Source organism: Balaenoptera physalus, assembly GCF_965194825.1.
Source record: "Balaenoptera physalus genome assembly, chromosome: 2".
Lineage (NCBI taxonomy): Eukaryota > Metazoa > Chordata > Mammalia > Artiodactyla > Balaenopteridae > Balaenoptera > Balaenoptera physalus.
This window is the reverse complement of record NC_138883.1, coordinates 59869298-59894614: the sequence shown is the minus strand read 5'-3', so window position 1 is coordinate 59894614 and position 25317 is coordinate 59869298. Positions and strand designations below refer to the sequence as shown.

At 32.7% G+C, this 25317-nt stretch overlaps 1 protein-coding gene across 19 annotated transcripts in view; it reads left to right on the top strand.

Moving 5' to 3' along the window:
* MIA2 (MIA SH3 domain ER export factor 2) overlaps nt 1-25317 on the top strand; it is a 107422-nt gene that overhangs the window by 64041 nt on the left and 18064 nt on the right. For 15 of the 19 annotated variants that reach the window (XM_082452046.1, XM_082452056.1, XM_082452060.1 and 12 more), the window contains 12 exons: nt 558-680; nt 2467-2587; nt 3790-3836; nt 4689-4779; nt 7383-7521; nt 11727-11828; nt 12788-12848; nt 13398-13433; nt 16751-16818; nt 18057-18139; nt 19790-19918; nt 22848-23006. In XM_082452046.1, the coding sequence (XP_082308172.1) occupies nt 558-680; nt 2467-2587; nt 3790-3836; nt 4689-4779; nt 7383-7521; nt 11727-11828; nt 12788-12848; nt 13398-13433; nt 16751-16818; nt 18057-18139; nt 19790-19918; nt 22848-23006 (1159 nt within the window). The remainder of the gene's footprint in view (nt 1-557; nt 681-2466; nt 2588-3789; nt 3837-4688; nt 4780-7382; nt 7522-11726; nt 11829-12787; nt 12849-13397; nt 13434-16750; nt 16819-18056; nt 18140-19789; nt 19919-22847; nt 23007-25317) is intronic. The other 4 variants (XM_082452058.1, XM_082452059.1, XM_082452055.1 and 1 more) reach the window with 1 other exon arrangement.

Genomic DNA, 25317 nt, shown 5'->3' with positions numbered 1-25317 from the left:
TTTCTGAAGATTAGTTAACCACAGAATGGCACATGATTAAAAAAAGTAAATTTTAATACAAGTAAGGTATGGCATGTTATATGGGATATAAGGAATGGTAAGGAATGGCCAAATCTAACAAATATGTTTGTCTCAGAAAGCTTTTTATTTGATATAAGTTTATTATGTAAATCAGTTGAAGAATGTTTAAGTGTCTGTTATTTTGCTTTACCCCTGTTTTGAAAGTTCTTTGAAAACAGGAGCCCTTCCTTCCTTCCCTCTTTCCTTCCTTCCCTTCTTTCCTCATTCCACTCCTCCTTTCCTTCCTCTCTCCTTCCCCCCCTCCCTTTCTCTCTCCCTTCTCAGTAACACGTTGTGTTGTATGTTTATCAGTGGTACACCTAGGTATATAAATAAGTGCATCTACACCTACGTATGATAAGATAATATGAGGTACTTTTCCTTTTTGTGCGGTTCTATTAATGATACACCTTAGATATATAAATAAGTGTACCTACACATAAGTATGATGAGATAATATGAGTTGCTTTTCTTTTTATTTGGGGTTTGAATTTTAGCTTTTACAAGAAGCTGAAGAATGGAGAGAACAAATGAATGAACTTAATAAACAGAAAATAACATTCGAAGACTCCAAAGTACATGTGGAACAAGTTCTATGTGATAAAGAAAATCAGATTAAGGTAAATGACCCTGCTGGTTTAGTGACTGAGTTAAGCTAGAATTTTATACTAATTTCTGAAATTAGAAAATTTTTGTTTTTAGCAGCTTTTATTTTGATAATTTATTTGGCCAAATTTGAGGAAGTGTACTTTTGGGCATACATTCCAATTTGTACCAGGGTTGTTATCCTTGCTGCCTAATGTTCCTTGAAGACTTGTAGATTTGTAGTATATATACATCTATAGTCCCTGTGTCCTTTTTTCTTCTCTCCTCTGTATTTTAGCTTAGGTATTTAATGAAGAAAGACAAAGGATATTGGATTTTACCTTTTATCTTAAGATTGCCATCTTTTTTTGTTGATAAGAAGAGGTTGGAAAGAATTTTATAAACTGGACAAATGAAGTTATGTGTATTGGCTGAATGTCTTTAATACTAGATTAACAGATATATGTACTTTTACAGAGAGGAATACTTTAAGTAAATCTAATTGAAATTTGACTCCAATAGGAATAAAATAGTTGATATTACTATTCGGATTTGTTGATTTTTTTTTCCTACGCCCCGTCTCTCCCTCCTACCACTTTTTCCTGCCTACCCTTTTATTTTATTTATTTATTTATTTATTAACATCTTTATTGGAGTACAGTTGCTTTACAATGGTGTGTTAGTTTCTGCTTTATAAGTGAATCAGCTATACATATACATATATCCCCATATCTCCTTCCTCTTGCATCTCCCTCCCATCCTCCCTATCCCACCCCTCTAGGTGGTCACAAAGCACCAAGCTGATCTCCCTGTGCCTACCCTTTTAAATCTTATACTTTCAAGCTGCAAACAGATACTCAAGTGTAAATACTAAGTAATAAGCTGTATAATTAACATTCTGTAATCTGCCCAGTGAAGTGGATGTTTTCATCTTGAAAGCTATACATTTATGCTATTTACGTTGCTACTAAGGATGTTTTTAATATTCCATCTTTAGGATTTGTATTCATAATTTGGCATATTGTTTTATTTTTTTTCCCCTAAACTTACTCTGCTAAAGAACTTGGGACTCTTCCTAACAGAACAAGAATGAGATGCTAATCTCAAGCTCTACTCAAAGTTGTAGGCCATGATATTTGTGCCTGGAACTCAAGAGGGAGGAGATCGAAGGGTGGAAATTGTAGAGCAGGATGGGTTTTTTTAGGTGGGTCCTTCCACAGAAATACATGGGACAGTCTATTTTATTCTCTATGGTGTAAGAAAATCTTCCTTTATTTAAGAAAATTCAAAAAAGTACTGTTGGAAAACCTCTAATGTTCCAATTCAGATTCTCTTTTATAATTTCCTTTTCATTATGTCAGTTGAGCTCCTCAGCTAGTTGTTTACTTGAATAAATTGAATCTGCGAAATCTGATTTTTTTTCATATATCACGTGCCTCACTTGAGAATTTGTTTGACTTCACACAAAATTGACTCTCATATTAATGACCACTCTTACTATGGCAAGTGAGAAACATCACGTAAGAGATGTTTTGTTACTTTATAGTCATGTGATACTTTTAGCAAAAATGGGGCATTATCAAGTATTGTATTTGATTTAGGAATAACCAGTTTTGATTTTTAACTTGCAGAGTTCAATAGTAAATAAATGTTAGTTTTTGAGAGTGTTTACATATTTTATGCCAGGTGGAGAATAAGAGCTCCTGTACCGTCATCTATGTGGATTGATTTTTAGACTACAACTATGCATTCAGAAGTTGTAAAGCTGTTAGCATAAGGTATTACCCTCTCTCTTTTTTTCCCCCTTTGCTAAATGTCAAGTCTCTGACTGAGCGCTTACAAAAGATGAAAGACTGGGCTGCTGTGCTTGGAGAAGACATAACAGATGATGATAACTTGGAATTGGAAATGAAGAGTGATTCAGGGAATGGTGCGCACTTAGGTATTAAGTTATGACTTACCCTCTTTTACCGAAAACGATGACTGGCTCTTGTATTTCCTTTTAGTTCCCCATGTGCACCATGTTCTTTATATACTTGTGTAATATTCTGTCTGTCTCTCACTGTCCCTTATGGTTGTTTTGGCTGGGATAGCACCTTTTCAGAAAATCTTTTTTCAGCCCCTCAGACAGACCTTCAGTCTTCCTCCTCTCTGTTCTTTTTATATGTTGTACATTACAGCACTTTTCACATTGCATCATAATCATTTCCATGCCTGTTTTTCCCTGTACTGTAAGCTGATCAAATGGATGGGTGAGTAGTTTGAAAAACGAGTGTTATATAAATGAATGCCTCAGGGTACCTTTTTTTTAGATGGTTCAGATGTTTACAGTACTTGAATCTTGGCCATCCCAAATTCTTATTGCCATTGCTGGTTGCAGTCTGGAAACTCAGCAAAAGTTAGGTTCACTATAGCCACTTAGTGTATTTTCAAACCAATTCCTTTAACTTAAAAAAAGAACATCTTGTTTTGACATAATTATAGACTCACAGAAAGTTGTAAAAGCAGTACAGGGAAGTCTCATGTATCTTCATCCAGTTTCCCCCAATGATAGTTCTTCTGACTTTTGTGCCCTTTCTCTTTTCTCTCCCTCCATCCCCCGTATAATTAACGAATATTAAGGAGAAGGTGTGATTTTTTTAAAAGATTTTCTTTGATGATAGCATTAATGTGTTGGAAGAAAAGTACATTTCAAAGCAAATACGTATAGTTCTGTTTATACTTTTTCACTTCTGCTTTACCTTGTAAGAAATAATTCTTTTTCTAATGAGAAAACTCATGCTTTTTTAATGTTATTTTAATTTGGAGTATAATTCCACTCATATTTTGTATGCTGAAGGATTCTAAGAATAATTGAGACTGTGGGCTGGATTTAGGTGAATACCAAATCCCTGTTATAACTCTGTTCTTGGAGTTAGTGGTGAAGAACCCTGTTAGATGATACTGTGGTACTTCCAGTGCTTTTTTAGTTTAGCTTCCTGGGAGCAGGTTCGAGGCTGTTTTGCCGTATATTAAATTCTTTATTGTAGCAAGAAGAGGGATTATAAGGCTCTAGTTGAGTGAACTAATAAAATCATTTGAATGTCTGTTGTGGCATTGCACTGTTTTCTCAATTTATTATTTTGTTTTTGTTTTTCACTATAGATAATCAACCAAAAGGAGCTTTGACGAAACTGATTCATGCTGCTAAGGTTTGCATTACTACAAAAATATAAAGAATATAGAGAAAGAAATAAACATCCATATGTCCTAGTAACTGTTTTAAAAGTCCATTTTATAGTTACCATGAAGTGATAGAATTTTTAGAAGTGATCAGAATTTTCTTCAATTGCTTTTTTCTTTTTTATAGTAACTGTTGTTATTATAAAATTAATATTGTTAATTTTTAGAATTTATCATAAAATTTTTCAAGGTGTACACTCATTTCTTTGGATAAGGAATATATTAAGAATGTTTACTATATATTCTCCCATACTTCCCTCTTTGTGCATTCTTCATCCTCTGGTCTCAGTATTTTCTGATCCCCTATTGCCTAATATCTTATTTTGAGAAGTAGGTATTAGATTCATTTTCTTGTGGTTTATTCCTAACCTTTTTCATCCTAGTAGTGGTATCCTGATCTTTATTGATCTATGTGAAGTCTTGGTAATGTAGTTTGAAGGTTGCTTTAATCAAAACTTATGTGCTGGGACTTCCCTGGCGGTCCAGTCATTAAGACGCCAAAGCTTCCACTGCAGGGGGAAAAAAACCCCCAAAAAGACAAAAAACGAAAAAAAAATCTTACATGCTGAAAGCAAATAGCCACTATTCAAGCATCTGTCACTGATCTTCTCTGTTCCTGTTTGGGGATTTACAACTATTGATGACTTTGCTAACTTTCCAGGATGGAAGCTACATTGTTGGTTTGTGTAGTCTAGGCAATAATTTCATCAGAGTGTAAAAGAGCTTCAAGGGATTGGGATGGTGTATTGAAATTTTTTTGTTTTTTTCGTATAATTGATTAATGTTGCTTTTCTTCCTTCTCCTTCTCCCATTCTTTGAAGTTAAGAGCTTCTTTAAAAACCCTAGAAGGAGAAAGAAACCAAATTTACACTCAATTATCGGAAGTTGATAAAACAAAAGAAGAGCTTACAGGTAGGTAATCTACATACTTATAAAGTTTTTCTAAATAAATACATCTTATAGAGAATGGTACATTAATTGAATCAATTATGGGGAGATACAATTTGATTTTTTTTTTACTTCTACTTTTGTCGGTTATCTGTGAAAAGTTAGTCATGAGGTTTTATTGTTGGTAAAGCCATATCATTTTCTCCATATTTATATAAAATTAATGGCATTATTTAAATAAACATGTAAAACTGTACTTACCTTTGAATTTCAGTGTCATATGTGTGGTATGGTTTTAGTTGTTAAAAAGTAGCAAATTAAAAATGTTAATAGAGGGCTGGAATAGGGAGGGTGGGAGGGAGATGCAAGAGGGAGGGGATATGGTGATATATGTGTACGTATAGCTGATTCACTTTGTTATACGGTAGAAACTAACAACATTGTAAAGCAATTATACTCCAATAAAGATGTTAAAAAAAATCTTTGTTAACTGCAAAATTGATTTTTAGTAGTGGTACTACTGTATTTTACAGATCTTTTTACAGAATAGTTTTTTCCTTTAATGTACATGTATACTATATTAGCACATACAGGAATGATGTTAGACCTGTAGAACTGAAGTTTTTTTTTATTGAAAAGATTTTAATTTATTTTAGCTGATAGTGTTTTTTTCCTAAAGTAAGCAAATGCAGTTAGTTATGTTTGAAATTTTTTAAAGTTGATATAAGTAACATTCCATTTTGTAAAAAAAAAAAAAAAATTCACTGTAACTGTTAGCATAAAAAAATAATGGAAGGACATTCTCAAATGTCAACCATGATTCTCTTTGAATATGGGACAGATTTCTATTTTCTTTGTACTTATCTGTATTTTCAAAAATTTCTAAAATAAGTGAACTGTATTTATAATAAGACACTTTTTGAAAAGGTTGAACCACCAGAGATACAGATTATTTAAAAAATTATCATTGCCCTATTCACACGATACTGGTAGTTGGATTATTTTTGGATTTTGAAAAATATTAATATTAACTTAAAAATAAAGTTTTGCTATATGTAAAGCATAGTGCTAAAAGCCATGGGAGATTTACAGGAGGAAAAGATATGGAGCCTGCTTTCAAGGAAGCCATATTTTAGTACATTAACAGGCTCTCAGTGAGGAACTGTAGTAAGTGCTAGAATAGCAAGGAATTTGCTCACCAGTTACCGCATCACTTAATAAAATTTCTTGGCAAATTATTATTTTCTAAAAGTAGTATTTGGAGACTTTGTATGCTTCTTCCAAATCTTTCTTTTTTTTGATGGGTCATGAAAGATAAATCTCTATAATTGATCTTCTATTCATAACAGGAAAGTTCTCTTCTAAACTGTTTCTCCTCTCATCTTGCCTTTTTGGGTAATCATTTACAGTCCTCTTTTAAGATGCAGAGGATTTGAAACAAAATAGTTAAGGTAGAAGTACAAAAATATAATGAAGATTTAACTGTTGGTTTAATTTTTTTTTAAAAAAATAGGGATGATCCAATTTTAATAGAGATAATATCCAACATTAATGTCAGTTAAATGACTTAACAATGACTTGTTAAGAATTGTTAAGACTTAACAGTGGCAGTGGCTTAAAGCGTAGGTCAACAGACTTTTTAACTGATATAGATTTCAAAATTTCTGTGGAAAGACAGATGTGGACATTTCCTGCACATTTAATCATTAATGTTAAGGTATTTACTTAAACTAACATTTTGGTGTGTATCTTTAATTAATAGATGTTTTAGAATAATTATATACTATTACATGTAATTAATAAAATTTTAATGCTTGTTAGTATGATTTTGAAACTGCCCTCTTTAGTCAGAGTGTTTTGCCTTGTTTTAAGATATATGGTATAGTGGTGATTCATACACATTTTTGGGGAGATATCACCTCAGTCTTAGAGGAGATGAATTACGTTATGTTGGAAGAGCAATAAGGTTTTAAAAACAGTGGTTGCACTAATTATAAAATACTCATAATTAATTAGAATTGTTAATTTTAGTTCCATAGATAATTCTTTTAGGTTGAAACAAAGCTAAAGTTGGTATTTTTCTTTCCAGTCTTGATATGGTTTAAGCTAGCAAGACTTTGGAGCATTTGTTATCAGAAGATCCAAATTTCTGGCTTGATTTATAACACATATCAAAATTTTGGCTTAAAAAGAGGCTGGGTTGAAGTTAAGTATTAATGGATAAAGTTTTTACTAGATAAAAAACATGCATTATTCATCATGTGGAAGTAGTTTCATGGAAAATATTGAACTAAAATATTTGCCTTCAAAACCCTCATCACCAAAACTTTGAGAATTTTAGTGGCTTTTGTCTCCTAGACTGAAAATTAGATGCTAGAATTAGAATATTGAAGGTTTCAGGAAATTTTTTTTAAAGGAAATCTTTAAATAATTAAAAAATTTATAATAATTTATATAGCTCTTTAAAATGTTAAAAGGTGTTTAGGTGAACAAAATACCTTATAGATTTTCTGTTGCAAAGAATTTAGTTTATTAATTACTTTTGGTAATTTTTATTTTTATGAAATGTTACTGTGCAACTCAGAATATTTGCTCCTTTAATTGTGATTTAAAAACTTTTTCTGTAGAGTGTATTAAAAATCTCCAGACTGAACAAGCATCTTTACAGTCAGAAAATACACAGTTTGAAAGTGACACTCAAAAACTTCAGCAGAAACTTAAAGTAATCACTGAACTGTATCAAGAAAATGAAATGACACTTCACAGGTAATAAAAATTATGTTGGTAACTCCACTGAGTGGGAAGTAAAGTAGCTTAAAAATGTTGCATATGCAGCTTATGTGATTATTCACAGTTCTCAATTTATGACTGGGTTGCTTTTCATCAGTTTATTTTTAAGAAAGTTATTTGATTTTCACACATTTTTCTTCAAGGAAGAAAATATAAATGATAGTAGACTTTTCCAGGCTGCTTCACAAAATCCTCTTTAACTTCTAATAAATAGTCAGCAAATTATTGCTAATTAAACTTACCAATATTGCAAGCTAGGTCTGGGAATCTGGGTGGACATCTTACTAATTGAACTATCCATTAATTCCATCTCGGATATATATAAAGCTGATTCCTCTCCCCTGTGTAAATTGCTGCAGCCCAAGTGTTCCTTGTCTCAGTAAAAGGCAATGTCATTTGCTGAATTGTTCAGGGCAGCTGCTTAAGCCATCCTTGCCTTCTCTCTTTCATTCAGTCAATTGTCAGATTCTGTGAGCTTTCCTATGTCTTGAATCTGACCACTTTCCACCACCTCCCACACTACTATTCTGATCCCAGCCATCATCTGTTAGTACCTGGTTTATTGCAGTAGCCTCATGAGTGGTCTCCATCTTTCCACTCTTAACTTCCTGCATGTGTTTTCAGTAGCATAGCCCTCTAAAACATAAATTATGGGTATTGTCACTCTCTTGCTTGGAAATTCCAAGTGCCTGCACATCACACTCAGAATTTAATCCACAACTTTTATCATGGCCTCCAAGACCCTCTAAGATCTGGCCTGTGGCTACCTCTTTAATTTTAGCTTATTCATTTTCTTTTTCCCTCACTATCTTCCAGCCATGCTGGCCTTTTTGATGATCTTTAGCATGCCAAGCACATCTGTAGCTCAGGGCCTTTTGCACTTGTTCCTTCTGCCTGGAGTGGTTATTCCCCTGTGCAAGGTTCAATCCTTCATTTCATTTGAGTCTAGGTTCAGATGTTACCTCAAAGAATCTTTCCCTGGCTACTGTAACTAAAATAATATCTGTCTCTTCCTATCCCCTTATCTTGTATCTTGCTTTATTTTTCTTCATTGTCCTCTGATGATTGATTTTTTTTTTTTTTTACATCTTCCCCACATTAAATGTAAACTCCATGAGATAATTACTTCATTCTCTTCTCTTCTGTATTCCCAGTGCCTGAAACTATGCACATGGTAGTTATTCAATAAGTATTTGTTGAATATATGAATAAATATGTTTAGTGCTTTTATATATTGTAGTGAAAGATTGTGTGTGTGTGTGTGTATGCTGATGCTTGAATGCATAGATGCACAGAAGACCCTTGAGATACCTATCTGGAGACACCAGATTTTCAAATACCACTATATCACATGATTTTCATCATTAAAGGAAATAAAATATCTGGAGACACCAGATTTCCAAATAACACTATATCACATGTTTTTTTTGTCATTAAAGGAAATAAAATGTAACAGACTTTCAAGCCTCTTTATAACTTAATGGAAGTTTTTACAGTTGATCCTCATTGTTCGTAGATTCTGTATTTGTAAATTCACCTACTTGTGAAAATTTATTTGTAACCCAAAATCAATGTTTGTGGGCCTTCCCTGGTGGCACAGCGGTTAAGAATCCTCCTGCCAGTGCAGGGGACACGGGTTCAAGCCCTGGGCCGGGAAGATCCCACATGCCGCGGAGCAGCTATGCCCGTGCGTCACAACTACTGAGCCTGCACTCTAGAGCCCGCGAGCCACAACTGCTGAGCCCATGTGCTGCAACTACTGAAGCCTGCGCGCCTAGAGCCCGTGCTCTGCAACAAGAGAAGCCACCGCAATGAGAAGCCTGTGCACTGCAGCAAAAGAGTAGCCCCCGCTCGCTGCACCTAGAGAAAGCCCACGCGCAGCAATGAAGACCCAGCACAGCCAAAAATAAATAAATGTATATAAAAAAATCTTAAAAAAAAAATCAGTACTTGCAAAGCTTTAGTGGTCATTTGCAGACTTGCACAGAATGGCAGAAAATTTGAATTGCCCAGTGTGCATGTTCCCAGTTGAGGTCGAACAAGAACTCTGCCTTCTTGTTTCAGCTCTCATTCTGTAAACAAGTGTTCTTTATTTAGGGCCACATCTTAATTTTTTTTTTTTTTTTTTTTTGGTGATTTAGCTGTTTAAAATGGCCCCCAAGTGTAGTACTGAAGTGCTGTCTAGCGTTGCTAAGTGCAGGAAGGCAGCGGTGCGCCTTCTAGAGAAAATACACGTGCAGATAAGCTTTGTTCAGGCATGAGTTATAATGCTGTGGGCCATGAGTTCCTTGTTATGAATAAGCAATATATATTAAATAAGGTGTCTTTAACCAGAAACACATACAACAGGGTTATGTATTAATGATAAAAATGCTGTGATCAGAGCTCATAGGAATCTACCCCTGTATTTCCCCTAGGAGCAGTATTTGCTAATTTAGAATTTGTGGTGACTTTGTAGACCGTAACTAGCGGGAATAATGAGATTCTATTGTATGTGTTCGGAAACTGGTAGAGAATATTAAAACTTCACTGACATCAGGATGCTAGGTGATTTGTTAGGCTCTTTGACTACCAAGCTGTGTACTTCAATCATGCTTTGGATTCAATTCAGAATTTAAAACCTTTGTATTCATCATGGACTTCTGGGCCACTTGGGAGTGCTCCAGGCATAAAAGGGACATAAACTTGACTAAATGGAAGAGCTACCATGAGGGTAGCCTCATGCTTTCTGTCAGTAAACCTAGGAATGAGTCCTTCTTTTTAGGTTAGGATGAAAGATACTGTGAGTAAACTTTGGACATAACAGTTAGGGACTATTTGAGGTGAAAGGAATACTTTTGGGTGTATCTTTTGAGCAAAAAAATATATGTTTGATTATAGAAATTTATTGAGTAATGTTTAAACTTTCAAAGAAAAAAGGTGTTCTCTGTAGATACTCAAAGCAAGAATGGGAAGCTGAGCAGAAATCCTAGCTGTATGTGTGTTGTTCACATTGCGATTTCATTCATTAGTTGGAAATGTTTTCAGTTCTAATTTCCATCGTTAATGAGCCCATCCAAATTCAAGAGGAGGGTTCATAGACTTTACCTCTCAACTGGAGGGGTGTCAAAGAATTTCTGGCCATTTTTAATCATGCAGTCTATACAGTAAGAACACACCTCTCTTCCACCTCCAAGCCCACTACACTTTCATGCTTTTCCTAAGGAGATGACTTTTATTTTCTTATAACACCTGTGAAACGATTGACTTGGGGAGTGCTTCCTAAGCAATAGGTAATGTAGTGTGTGGAATATAAAACACTTATTGTTGACATGTAGAATTTCTTCAGTGGTTTGTCATGTTCTTCCCCAAAGCTCATGAAAAAGGTGAGGCATCCACAGGTAGGACTCCAAATGTGTTTTCCTGTGGCCTTCAACAAGTATATCTTGAGGGACCAGTGTTATTAATGATACCGTGTGAAACAACATGGGTAATGTAGTATAATGGAGTCACTAACTGCTGACTGTATGCCTTGGTCTAGTTATTTAGTTTCTCTGGGCTTCATTTTTCTTTTTGTAAACAGTACCCTTCTTGTAGAGCTATTGTGATAATTAAATAATATATATAGAGGTGAAAGAAGAATTTCTGGCACATACTCAAGGGCACATTAAATTAGTTATTATTGTTAAGTAGAAGTAGTAAGTTGGACTACTATTACTAAATTTTATTTACTTTGGGTTCATTTGTGTGTGTGTGTGTGTGTGTGTGTGCATGTGCGTTGTGTCCTGGCCTGGAAACCCAATCACTATTTTAACAACTAACAACCAATTTAAAAATTATTGAAACATAGTTCATTAGTTGGTGACTTCTTGTCTAATAAATGTAATACTTCTTTATACTAGAAAGCTTGGTAACTAATATAGAGTCATAATATTTTTTATTAATATTTACCTTTGATAATCTTATTTCTGTGATAAATTCTTATGGAAAACTCTTGAAACTTCTATATTACTAGTACTGTATTAGACAAGGTGCTTTACAATTTGAGTTTATAATATTAAATTCCACACTCAGGTACATTTTTTTTTTCTTGCATGTGATGTTTTTACTGGTATTTGCAGATTGCTTTATGGGAAGCAGTAATTGATTATTGATTATTTTATGACATATAGTAAAAGAAATAAAACACTTTTTGTTTTAAGGAAGTTAACAGCAGAGGAAAACTACCGGTTAGAGAAAGAGGAGAAACTTTCCAAAGCAGATGAAAAGATCAGCCATGCAGCTGAAGAGCTGGAGACCTATAGGTATTGAATATATTTTACCCCTTTCTTTTGAGGTGGGAAGGGTATCCAAAAGCCCAATACCAGAAAAAATAATAAAGCAACCAAAAAAAACCCCACATATTTTTGTTTCATTATTTTTCAGTTAGATGTCTTGCTATTATGCGATTATACAGAAAATATAAAAAGGAAAAGTTTTTCTTTCAGTGTGTGCGATTTTAAATCTCTCACATTAGTTGGATTTGAATATGAACGATCCTATTTTATGTTAATGTTAAGAACTTTATGAATGTGATTAATTTTAAGGTCTTTCCTCTTTGGTTCACATGGGGAAGAATGTATATAATGTTAATCAATTTGAGAAATATGCCACCAAAAGGAGAGTAAGCCTTAATTAAAGTTATGAAGAAGTGTTTATAAGACCATAAGTCTAGTTTTTACCTTAGCTCAATCCTCACTGAGCTAAGGTAAAATAATATAATAAAAACCCAGAGAAAATAAGTGGCAAGATTCAGCAGTATTCCAAATAGTTGTGATACTTCATTTTACATTGGGAAGAGTAAGCTTGAATTTTATCCAAAAGAAGGAATTGTCTTTTTAGTCTTATAAAGGTAATAAATAACAATTTATTTCTTACAGATCATTAATTTCCTGGAGTTCTATTAAGATTATATGAAGTCTGAATAAATCTCCCAATACTATGCTTCTTAAAAATAAAAATGAGCCAGTATACCATCTAAATCTTTTCATGATCTTGATTTAGGTAAACCCAAGTAGTAGTACTCCTAAAGCTTAATTAATATTGAAATTATATCAGGAAAAAATATACTTTAGAACCTCGTAAAGATGATTAACATGTGGAGTTCTAGAGTTACATGAAACAAAGCATTCTAGGTGTTTTAATTAATATTTTCAGTAGGGATAGTGTGTTCTATCATTTCTTAGTATATGTTAATAGTAGAATGATTATTTGTTCTTTATAGAAAGCGAGCCAAAGATCTAGAAGAAGAATTGGAGAGAACCATTCATTCTTATCAAGGACAGGTATGTGCGTGTGTGTGTGTGTGTGTGTGTGTGTGACTTAAAACAGTTGTGATTTGTTTGAATTGGTATCTGTTTTGATGCAGGAGTATAGTTACTCTCTTGAGGTTTTGCACATGGCTGTGGAACATTTCTAGGGAGGCAGAGATTCTGAAACAAGAGATATTGTTTAAAGTTGCCATTTGAACTGCTGCTGATTTGGGAATTTGGATTGCATAAATAAATAAACATATATCAGCATTGGGGGCTTATATTTAGTCTGGCTAGTTGTCTCTTAATTGGCACCTCCTATTGTAATTGATAATTGTGTAAAATAGAAATGTTACTAGACAAAAATTTTAGTTGTCTTTACATTCAGTTTTTGTTTAAAAGTATAATAGAGTAGATCATATGTATATGAAAATTTGCTTTAAAATGTTACTTGCTGACTTTTAGAGATGCTTGAGTTATTTTTGAGTTTATGAGTTGCGTACTAAATCATAGTGGTAAGTGTGAATGTTTTTTACTGAAAAAAATAGTTATCAGTACTATTTTAATGACTTTCTTTTTCAGATTATTTCTCATGAGAAAAAAGCACATGATAATTGGGTAAGTATTAAATTTTCTTAGGCTTTTTCATCAAATTGTTCTTTTTCCTAATTTAAATGAGCAGTGTAAAAAGTACACTTTTAAAACTGAGAAAAAAGGTGGTGTTTAAAGAAATCAGTTTCTTTTAATTTCACCAGTAGTGAAATTGTGTTCCTTATGAACATACTTTGTTATGATAAAGTTATTCACAAAATCTGACCTTTCCTTCTCTGCTTTCAGCACATTGCTTCTTTGCAAGGAGCTTATACTCTTTGGGGGAGGTGAGGTAGTGTTCATGGATTTGTTTCAGGCGCTGTATTGTCAACTAATTACTTGTGGACAAATTACTTAAAATTCTCTGGGCCTGTTTACTCATCTGTAAAACAATGGGACTGTACTAAGTAATAATCTAGAGCCCCTCCTAATTCTAAAAGTTATACAATTCAGGTATCTGATTCTCATTGTTGAATTACTTGTTACACATTAAGAAAAAGACCATCATGAGAAATGACATGTCAGTGCTCGGGAGGAACTGTATGAGGAAGTGATAAGCATGTAGATTTTGACTAATGATCAGGATGATCCCTCTAAAATGAAGAACTATTGTTAATAGCTGGCCTGTGGAAGACTTGTCCCTTGCAGTGTTCAAGGGGAAGCAGTTTGCACAGTGGGTGAATATGGGGTCTGGAGTCAACCTGTCTTGGTTGATATTCTGACTCTATCACCTACCACCAGTTTCCTTACCTAAAGACAGAGATATCATTAGTACCTATTTCATAGAGTTATTGTGATGGTTAAATAAGATAATTCTGTTAGCCAGGTACCTGACATATAGTAAGCACTCAGTAGATATTAACTGTTAAATTATCACTGTTGTTATACTGAAGCTTGGAAGGTATTTTTTTTTTAGGCATGGATGTTTCTTGGAATGGAGATTTCAGCTTAGAGTGAGAGATTATATGTGTTGAATGTTAAGGTCCTTCCCAATTTTGAGATTTTTGTATGCTTCTGTATTGAGTGGTCAAGTGAAGATTTGTTTTTGAATTAATAAGCTGGGCTTGGAAATGAATTTAGTCTTCTTCACCATTCCTCACCACTTTCTAAATACTCAGATGCAAATTATTTTTTAAAGATGGAGAGGAACTGATGTTTATTAATATCTCTTATGTTCTAGGCACTGCACTTAAAGGCATGTTACATATATTACTCATTCAGTCCACACTGTAACTCTGTAAAATAGGTATTATTATTCAGGTCTTACTGGTGAGGAAACAGCCCAAGGTCACATGATTAGAGAGGGAAGATTGGAAATTGAAACATTGACCTTTCAGATTCATAAGTCTTGTACTTTTTCTTTTCAATACATTGAATCTCTTGTTTAGTAAATAATGACATTGACTTTAAATTAAAACATGTAGAAAATATGCCCTTCATGTCTCAAATTGAAAAGATATTTTTCAGATTTTATAAAAATAATATATACTTATTGAACAAAAGTTCATACCATGTAGAAAAGTACAAAGAAGTAATCAGCAGTATTACTTTAATTTATTCCATACTTTTCTTGATACATTTAGACATAAAGCACATATATATGTTTAAAAAAACAAAATCATATATTAATGTTTTATAACCTGCTTTCTTAATGTATCATAGATATTTTTTATGAATGTTTTATAATTTATATAAACCTTTCCCATTTTATAAACTTTTAGTTTGTTTCCACTATTTTACTGTTATAAATAATTTCATAATTTCAGATGTTACTTTCTCTGTTGAGCATTTCTTTGCTCCATCCTGTTAGATTTAATCTTTTCTTCCTTCAAACTGTCATAGTACTTTGCTTTTCTGTGTCCCGTGGCAGGTACTATGGTCATTTATATTTGTCCTTACCACAGATTTAAGCTTATAGGGACTGTTTCATTTTCCGTAACACCTGTTCCTAATAGAATCTTTTTTGCATATTGTAAATGTTTAATATCTGAATATGAATGTTCTGGAATACAGTGCAGTTATTCACTGTAATTACAGTTTTTGCTAACCTTTGGGTATAAACTTTTCAAGTATGAATAATTGCCATCAGTTTATTTTTATATTTCTCTGTTGTAGGTATATCTTTAATATATACGATACTATAATCAGAGTAGAAATTACTTTTGACTTAACTATGCATTTTTTTTGTGCCATATGCTTAATAGTAAATATGTTACACTATAGACAACATTTAGAAATGATTTTAGTTCTGCATTATTAAAAGTTAAATGAATTGGTATTTTGTTAACTAAAACTGTTATGGTGTAGTATTCTTTTTTGTTAGTACAAAATTGATTATATAATTATATATCAGAAAAAGATTTACACATGGAATCTTTTTGATATTGAGTGCTAAAATGTGGTTAAGCTATATTTTTGGTGAATATTTGCCCAGTTAAAGTCAATTCTCAGGTGCAGTTCACCATTTTAAGTGAACACATTTGATAATATAGTTCTTTTTACTTGTAAAAAGTTATAGTTATAGACTGAGTTAATTTACCTACCTTTTTGTGATTCTTACATTTGCTCTAGTGGATTGCATTAATCTGGCAGGTCTGATGTTCCACACCCTGCTGTTTGTAATCTGGAGAGTCCACAGAATAACTGGGAAACATGCAGTATTCTATACAAGCTTAATTTTGCCCACAACTATTTGGGTACATTGCATGTTCTTGGTATAAGTGTAAGCTTTTTTTTCTGTAACATATATACTCTGATTTTTATTAAATGAAAGTGTCTCTAAGCAAATGTAAAAGACTAAAGGAATGTATCTGTACAGTGCTGTGTACTTAATAAACACGCAGCATGATTTGATTATATTCAGCTATTTAAAAAAATGGCCTTTACCAGCTGTGAAACTGTTTTAGACCTTTATAGGTTCACAGAATTATAGTGATTTCTTTCCAGAGATGGTTACTTTGTTCCATAGCCAATGTGGCCATGCATAATGATCCTGAGTCTCAATTCCTAAGCGTGGGTCCTCTTACATTGCTCTTGTCATTTTATTTGCATAGTTACAGCACCAAATAATGCTAATCCTTGACTTCACATCTAGCTAAAAGCATTTCTTGCAAGTACATGATTAAACTGCAGCCTTAGGCTCATGTCTTCTGGTTATATGAAACTCATTCCCTTTTTAAATAATTTTCTGAATTAGAATTTTTTTACATTGAGTTTACTGAAATGGATACTTAGTTACTTAAGTGACTGTGATATTTGTACACCATTATTGAGATATTTGTATATGCTTATCTTTCATTTTAAGTTTTCATAAATGTTTTTAAAGATATATTATTTTCCTTAAGTTGGCAGCTCGAACTGTTGAAAGAAACCTCAATGATTTAAGGAAAGAAAATGCTCACAACAGACAAAAGTAAGTATCTTAGTGGGAATACTTTAAAAACTTTAGTTATGACTTTTATTCTTAGTTGTCATTTTAGTAATTAGTTAATACTTTTATAAGGATGAACAAGAAAGCTTTCAGTGAACCCAACATATCTAGTGGTAAAGTATCTATTAGTTTTACTAGGAGTTACTAGATTTTTGTTTGAAACACTTGTCTTGGAGAGGTTACTCTAACAGAAGGTAACTTTTCACAGATTCTTTTGTAAAAAGTAACTTAAAAAAAAAATTTTTTTTTTTAAACCAGTGTAGGTAGAGGGAGATTACCAGAGATGGAGATAGAAAGGATGAATCTCTCTGATGTAGTACTTCTCAGAGTATTAGCATCTTTTAATGAATAAGTGGATAGAACGTTTATTATTTCTCTTTTTCCCTGGTTTTATTGCATTGGGTGGCATTGCTTTACAATAACAAAATGAATAGGAGGATAAAAGGGTACAGTGTACAGTCGAAGGGAAGAGTAAACGCTTTTCTATGAAGATTGTAAAAGTCTTCCCACAGTGTTATAATTTCTTGACAGAATGTACTATTAACATTATCCAGTATTAGTTTTAGTCTTCTTGCTTGTCTTTTCTACTCACAAGTGAAAACTGAATGATTAAATGTTTTATTTCAGATCTGATGGTCAAGAACTAGAAATAAGATTCTTTTAAAATGTCATATTTTTCAGATAAAAAATTTAGGAGTAAAATAGTAGGATGAGTTAATCAGATTCCAATTGTATGTTATGATTGGAATCATATGGATAACATTATAATGGAAAGCATATGGGACTCAAAGCTGGTAGGCCTGTGTTTTAATCCTGGTACTTTCATTTTGCATAAATCATTTAAACTGCTAGCTTCACTTTCCTTAGTTGTAAAATAATAGACTTGAAATGGTTGACCTTGGAGGACCCTTCAAGATCTTTCTAAAATTTGGATTCTGTGATATAGTACTCTTTGTACTCTGTTTTTGAAGAAAAAAACAGAACAATTCCAAGCCTCAACAAAACATCACTATTACTAGGCAAAAAGGAACCTGTTACCCCAAAATAAATAGTGGGGGATATGGAAAGGTATTTTGGTTAGAATAATTTTAAAGGATCTGTTTCTCTTGTGTAGATATTGAGATAGTGAAGAGTAGCTTGTACTTAATAGTGGCAATTTCTTGAAATGTGGGTGCTTCTCTTGGATGAGTAACTTAGAGATGTTTGTTCTTTATTTGCAGATTAACTGAAACAGAGTTTAAATTTGAACTTTTAGAAAAAGATCCTTACGCACTTGATGTTCCAAATACAGCATTTGGCAGAGGTAGTTGTTTTTTTTTTTTTTAACCCCTCATTTAAAATACATATATTTTTATATATATTGCATATATAGTTTATATTAGTGTGAATTAACACTGCTAATAAATATTTTAGATTTTGGAGCTAGGGTTCTAATCTGAGTTCTCTCACGGTCTCCCAATTTTCTGAGTTTTGTTCTCTAGCAATAATGTAAATAATGGCTGCCTCCTTTGCTCAGTGGCATTTGGTAAGATAATGTATGTTTAGTACCTTGAGCTCCTTGAGAAGCAAAGTGCTTGGTACATAGTAAGGTACTCATTAATTATTTTTTTGGAGAATGAATAAGGATTGCTTAAATGGAATAGCATTGTGACTGTTTATATATTAACTATTCTTTGGAATTTGCTTGAATTATAAAAATAAGAATTAAAACAGCTGGTTTTAAATTATTTAAAAGTATTCATTAAAAAGTTGAGAAAACCTTAATAATCTGAGTTTTGATTGCTTTAATTATCCCTAAAAGAAACAGTTCTTTGGAAGATGTATTTAATATTTCTGTCCATTCATTAATGAGTTAGCGTCTGTATGATCTCATACTATTCCAAATAGTTTAAATTTTTCCAAATAATTTTGGTTGAATTGGAATTAAGCTTCTAGGGCAGTGAAAACAAACTTATTTTTATATAGGTAGATTCCCCTTTTAATAACTGTTGAAAAGTTATAAAAATCACTTTTGAGAATCCAGTTTCATTAAAATAAAAGTATTTCTACATTAAAAAATAGAAGATTGTTATGGATTTCAAATAGGAACAAAATCTGGAGTGGAAGGAATTATACAGAAGGAATTTTTATCTGAATCTAATGCAAAAAAGTCTCAGGGTAAATAATGCTTTGATCTTTTGTTGTAACTATATTTGAATATTATATAAGCTACATAATAAAATTTAACATGTTTTGAAAAGTGTTATTTTGGTGGCATTTAAGTTTGTTTGTTTTTTGATGTTGATTTTTGATCTTTGGAAGTATAACCATTATTTGGGAATGGTGAAGTTTGTAAAATGATAAAGCTCTTGGTTATATGGTTTATAGATAAAGTGATTTATTTAATGAATTATTTTATGTAAACTGAATTTTTACTGGTGATGAATCAAAAGTAATTTCTGATGTTTCAGAGTATTTTGTGGGTTTTTATTCCTACTTTTCAAAATGTGAGCTTTTCTCAAGTAATTCATGGCCCAACACAGCCTATCTGGCCCTGATTTAAACAGAGCCCTTCCATGTTACAACCTTCACCAGCTTAAATATCTGGAAACATACTGCCATTAAAAACAAAACAAAACCAAACAAACTTCATGCCCCTCAAGTCCTCTTATTACTCTAAAATATGATGTCCTTTGCTTAATATTGTATGGTTATTCAAGTGTATTAGTTACCAAGAAGATGATGTTTTGATTGACTGAAGTGTCCATTTGGTAGATAGACTTTAAAAACAGAGGGTTCAATATTTAATTCTATCCCATATCAGCCAAACCCAAGGCATGGTTAGTATTTAAGACAGGGATTAAACTTAAATTGGCAGTAGAATGACCCGAAGGTAATTGTTGAAATGGGATTCTAATCTGTAGTGTAGGTAATTGAAACTATGAATTTAAATATGCTGTTTTAATTATTCCAGAGCGTTCCCCATATGGTCCCTCACCATTGGGTCGACCTTCACCTGAAATGAGAGCTTTTCTCTCCCCTCCAACTTTGTTGGAGGGTCCACTCAGACTCTCACCTTTGCTTCCAGGGGGAGGAGGAAGAGGTATATTGTTTAAACATCTTTATTACTCTAGATTTCTTCCTTACTTTATATTTTCATCTCAACTTATCTTTAAAATGATCTTTAAAATAAACCTTTGCAAAATACAGGCATTCCTTGCACTTATTCTGGGTTACTTTTGTTTGGAAAGGAGCTCTATGACATCTAATTTGAATATATTTTTCCCTTAGAAACACTGTTATAATGGATTACATTTTGTTCAAGGACTTGATATATATCTTTTAAAATCATATTTTAACTTCTTAAAAACTGTATTATACTATATATCACTTTATAAAGAATATATAAAATATAATCACAATATAACCTAGCATAAAATTGTATTTTAATGAAACATTATTGGAATATAGAATTTTAAAAATCTTTTTTACCTTATTATCATGATCTTTTTCATGGTAGAAAATCAGCAAGTGAAAGAGCCTTTTTTTTTTCTTCTAAAAACAAGGAATTCAAAAGTGCTGTCTTGAAGGCAGAGTTTTGATGGGAACCTAAAAGAGACCTAAATCATTTGTTAATACTTTGAGAAACTGACCCCAAATTGTCTGCTTTGTTACCCTCTTATGTGTTTTTGAGAATTTCCAGAGCCACTTCAAGCCCAAGCATTAGCTATTGATCTTTCTGCATTTACCTCATCAGCACTTACCCTGATGTTACCTGTACATCTGGAGTTTTACTCCTTTGATCTCTCAACTATATTTTGTTTACTTTGTCAAGTTACTTAAAAATTTTCCCTTGACTTGTAGCAAAATTCAAACCTATGTATTCCAAAATGAAGAGTCTTAGGTTTTTAGCCCCAAATCTGTGTTTATATCATGTCATATTACACACCAACATAAATGTAATTGAAACCAGTCACATGAAATAGCACTGCCCTTACTATTTTTGATGCTTTCTGATATCTTCTATTCATTTCTATTCCATTTCATTAAAAAAGCATGCTAGTTAAGATTAAGTTAATTTCATGTACCACAATGGGTTGTAGCCAGCAGTCTGAAAAACAGTGCCCTAGAGATAAGGGTATATAATTGGCAAAACTGCAAATGTGAATCACTGGAAGTTGAATGACATAAGTCAAGGATTGCTTGTAGTCAATTGAATATTTGGAATAACAGTAAAAATTACCTTTGATTTCTCCTCTCCTATTTAAATTACTTTCCTTTCTTTTTAAATTACTTTCAAGATACAGTGTGGTTAGCATTTGCAAGTGTGTTTTACTATTCATTAGAAAAGCTACAGAAGTTTTAGGTAAGTTATCAGCAGGTCTTAAAAAGAGTTGTCTTGAATTAAAAGTTTCTGTGACCCACCAAAGAAGAATGACATTTCTTTTCCTTCCTCTTGTTATCATTTTTTTTTTGAAAGTTTGGATGAGATATATGTTTGAATAAGGTTGAGTATAGGAAAATAATTTCTTTTTAGAGTAAGTTGTATACAACTTTTGGACTGAATGAAAAATCTTAACCTTTAGCGTTTTCATGTTTGCAGTTTTTCACCTGGTAGTCACTTGGCCTGTACTTTGTTCTCTGGAAGTAAACAATCAGGAGAAAGCCTTTGAATGTCTCCTTTAAAGATCTGTCCTTCACTCTAGACAAACTCAGCTTAATGGACTCTCACACATTTCTCATTGATTTAATTTTCTGCTTTCCCAGCCTTTTTCTTCTAATGAACTGATTAGAAGGATGAACATGCTAGAAGGAATAAAGAAAAGTTGACCTTCTGATATAAAAGTCAGTTGGCCTCCTGACTCTACAAAAGAGAGTAGATAGGACAATTTTAAAGATTACTACATATTAAAAAAAAAATGGTTATACTTACTTGTACAAGTTACCATGAAAAGGTCATATTAGTTTTAGTCTCTTCTTTTAAAGGAGGTACTGAAATGTGGGAGCATTTTAGAAAGATTTCTATTAAAACAATTTTTTTAAAAAGCTGTTTTTTGAACTCATTCCCCCCTCAATGACAGATGAAGTATTTATTTTGTTATTTAATGTTAAAAATTTTTTTATATTTGTCGTTTTCATTTTAATTGAATATGGGGTATTAATTGAGGTACCATTCTTTCTGTGGTCATAGAAAAGGAACTTTAAAATGATTCCTCTTCTTTATAAATGTTAGCATGTCAGTTTTTCTTATCCGAATGAGTGTTACCTTGTTCAAAGTGTTTATTTCGACAGTGCTGTTGTTTTTGAAACTCTTGTTTTAGACTCGCCTTCAGAGTTGTGAGCTGTCTTTGAAGGTGAATTTGATATTTAGAAATTGCTACAAGCCATTTAAAGCCAAATTTATTTGGCAGATATAAAGTTTGTAATCAGACTGGTTAAAATCATTTTGGGGCAGAAGTAGAGAGTCATGTTACAACATTAAGATCCAATTTTTTGAGTGGCTCTTAAGTTAATCTGAGTACATTTCTAAAAGAGTTGTTCTAAAAAATACTTCGAGTCGTTTCAGAAATATTGAAATAGGTATATTAGCCTCTAAGATGACTGTTTTAAAGGCATCATGCTCTTTTTGACTATTGGCATATTAGTTTAAGGGACAAAAACCTGATTTTATAATTATTACATCTGGTATAGAAATCTCTTACTTCGCAATTTACTTTCTACTCTTACTTTTCAGACTTAGTGGTTATAATTTTCAGTTTAACCACTGATTTTATGTGTAAATAATGATGGTGATAACATTTAAAAATGAATTTTATAGGCAAGTGTTTGTTTATGTACATGACAAAATTATTTTTGCCTTTTTGTCTTAGAAATGGCTTTGGTAGGATAGAGTTACAGTCTAATGTGTCTTAGGGAAACTTTGTTGGAATCTGATTGTTTTTCCTTTTTAAAAAGGTCTGGATTTTATTTGATGATGGATCTTATAATACTTTTTTAGATAAAACATAGTTGTATTTTTCTTCTTTAATTAGGCTCAAGAGGCCCAGGGAATCCTCTGGACCATCAGATTACCAATGAAAGAGGAGAATCAAGCTCTGATAGGTTAATTGATCCTCATAGAGCACCTTCTGACACTGGGTCCCTTTCACCTCCCTGGGAACAAGATCGTAGGATGATGATTCCTCCATCAGGTATGGAAAGAGTATAGTTAATATGTTTATTTGAAAGGCAACCAGTATGTGCAACATACAGGAATGGAAGAAAAGAGGAGAACATGTGTGCCCTGTCTTAAGAAAAGCCATGGTATATATTAGAAAACAACAATACACACATTTCCAAACAGAATAATTAGGGATAATTGTTCACATTACAGAAGGCTGTCCTCTCTGCCCCCCCCCCACCGCCGCCCCATGGAATGTCTTTATTGTTTTTGTTGCTCATAGAAGTGATACATGTTTATATTTATGTTAGAAAATCCAAACAATGGAGAAATGTATAATTAGGAAAGTGAAAAAAATCCCCCTCATCATCTTAAGCATGCCCTTCCCAGAATTTAGTTTTATATCTTTTAGGGAGTTCCTTTTTAGTATGCATTCATAAACCTAGGTATACCCATTCCTTCATCACTTCTATGCACTTATACTATTCACCTTCTTGTAATTGTCTTTTTACCTTGAACAGTATATCTCTTAGATTAATTGCCAAAATAAATATATTTACCAGAAGACTCACAGTAGAACATCCTGAAGTGAGGCAATAACTACTGTTCTCCTGATAGAACTAAAATCTCCCCTACTTTCTCAAGGAATGTATTTAAAATTATTCAGCTTGCTAAACTTTTATTTATTCATAGTGTTTCAGGGACAGACACTGTTATGTAAAATGAGCTATGCCTGCTTTGTATAAATTAGTTACAATTTAAAAAATATACTAGTTCAGATTGCTTCCTGAGGAGTTGGAGGTAAGAATATTGTGATAAAAAAACCTTTAATTCGAAGAATTAGCCTTTGCTTTGATAGTGTGTATGTTCTATGAAGCAGTACCTCCTTTGGTTTGATATCACTTTCCTCGGTTTGATATCACTCGAATATCAGCTTCATAAAGACAGAGATTTGTGTCACTTTAGTTCACTGCTGTATCTCCAGCACCTAGAACAATGCTGGACCTGTAGTACTTGCCCAGTAAATATTTGTTGAATGAATGAATACCCAAATAATTCTCAGAAAGCTGAATACTTTTTCTTACTGTTTTTAGATTTAGAAATATGTATGCTGTGACTTAAAAACTTAAGAATCTGTTAGCAGGTGGCATAGAACATCCTTTTTTCAAGGACTTTTTCTTGAGTAACTTTCATTTTAAAGTTTACCTGTGATAAAAATAAAGATTAATAAACTGCAGCCCCTTTCTTAAGGGACTTGATTTCAAGGTTTTGGTGGATATCATATTTCTGTATATCTTTGTAGAGGACATTCCTTTTGAGAATTTACAAGCTGTCAGCACCAAGAGTCCCCGTCACATGCTCTGCCTACCTCCCCAAGTATTATCCAGTGTAGTGATTCTCAAACTTGGCTTATCATCAGAAATAATCTAGGGAACTTCAAAAAAAAAATGCAAATACCTGGGTTTCACCTCATTACACCTTTTTTTTGGTAAATTTTATTGAAGTATAATTTACAATGTTGATTTATATTACACCTTCTGAACATGAACTCTGGAGGTAAGCTCTGTATTTCTAAAAAACTCCCTAGGAGGTTCTGAGGATTAGCTAAATTTAAGAACCACTAATCTATTCAGTGCCCTTACTAAATGGAGAAGGGCATTGAGTCCCTGAAGAGATTAGCTGACAATCTTAGGTTAAAACAGCCAGGTGAGGAGCTGAGACTAGAACTCAAATAGTAGTGACTGTTATTCATAAAATTGGAACATATTTTACATGTCCTTTAAAAACTGCCTGAAACCTGTAATTTTTCAGACATTTCGATATTGTCCCACAGGTCTCTGAGTCTCTTTTCATTTTGTTTCCAATTTTTTTTCGTTTTTTTGGTTGAATAATTTCTTTTGATCTGTCTTCACATTTAGTGACTCTTCCCTCTGTCACTTCCATTCTGCTATTAAGCCCATCCAGTACAATTTTATTTTAGATATTGTATTTTTCAGTTCTAGAATTTCCTTTTTTTCTTTTAAAGTTTTGATTTCTTTGCTGAAATTTCTTACTTTTTAAAAATGATTATAAGTATTTTTAAAACCCCAATATCTGCTTTAAAGTCCTTGTATGGTCGTTCTAACATCAAGGTCATCTTGAGGATGGCCTCTATTGATTGTATTTTCCCTTAAGAATGGGTCACATTTTTCTGTTTCTTTGTAAATTAATTTTGGATTATATTATAGACATGGTGGAGGTTCTGGATTCTACTGTATTTCTCTGAAGAGTGTTGTTTGTTTTGTATTACAAGGCAATTAAGTTGGTGAAACTGTAGACTTATTCTCTCCTGTGGTGGGTAG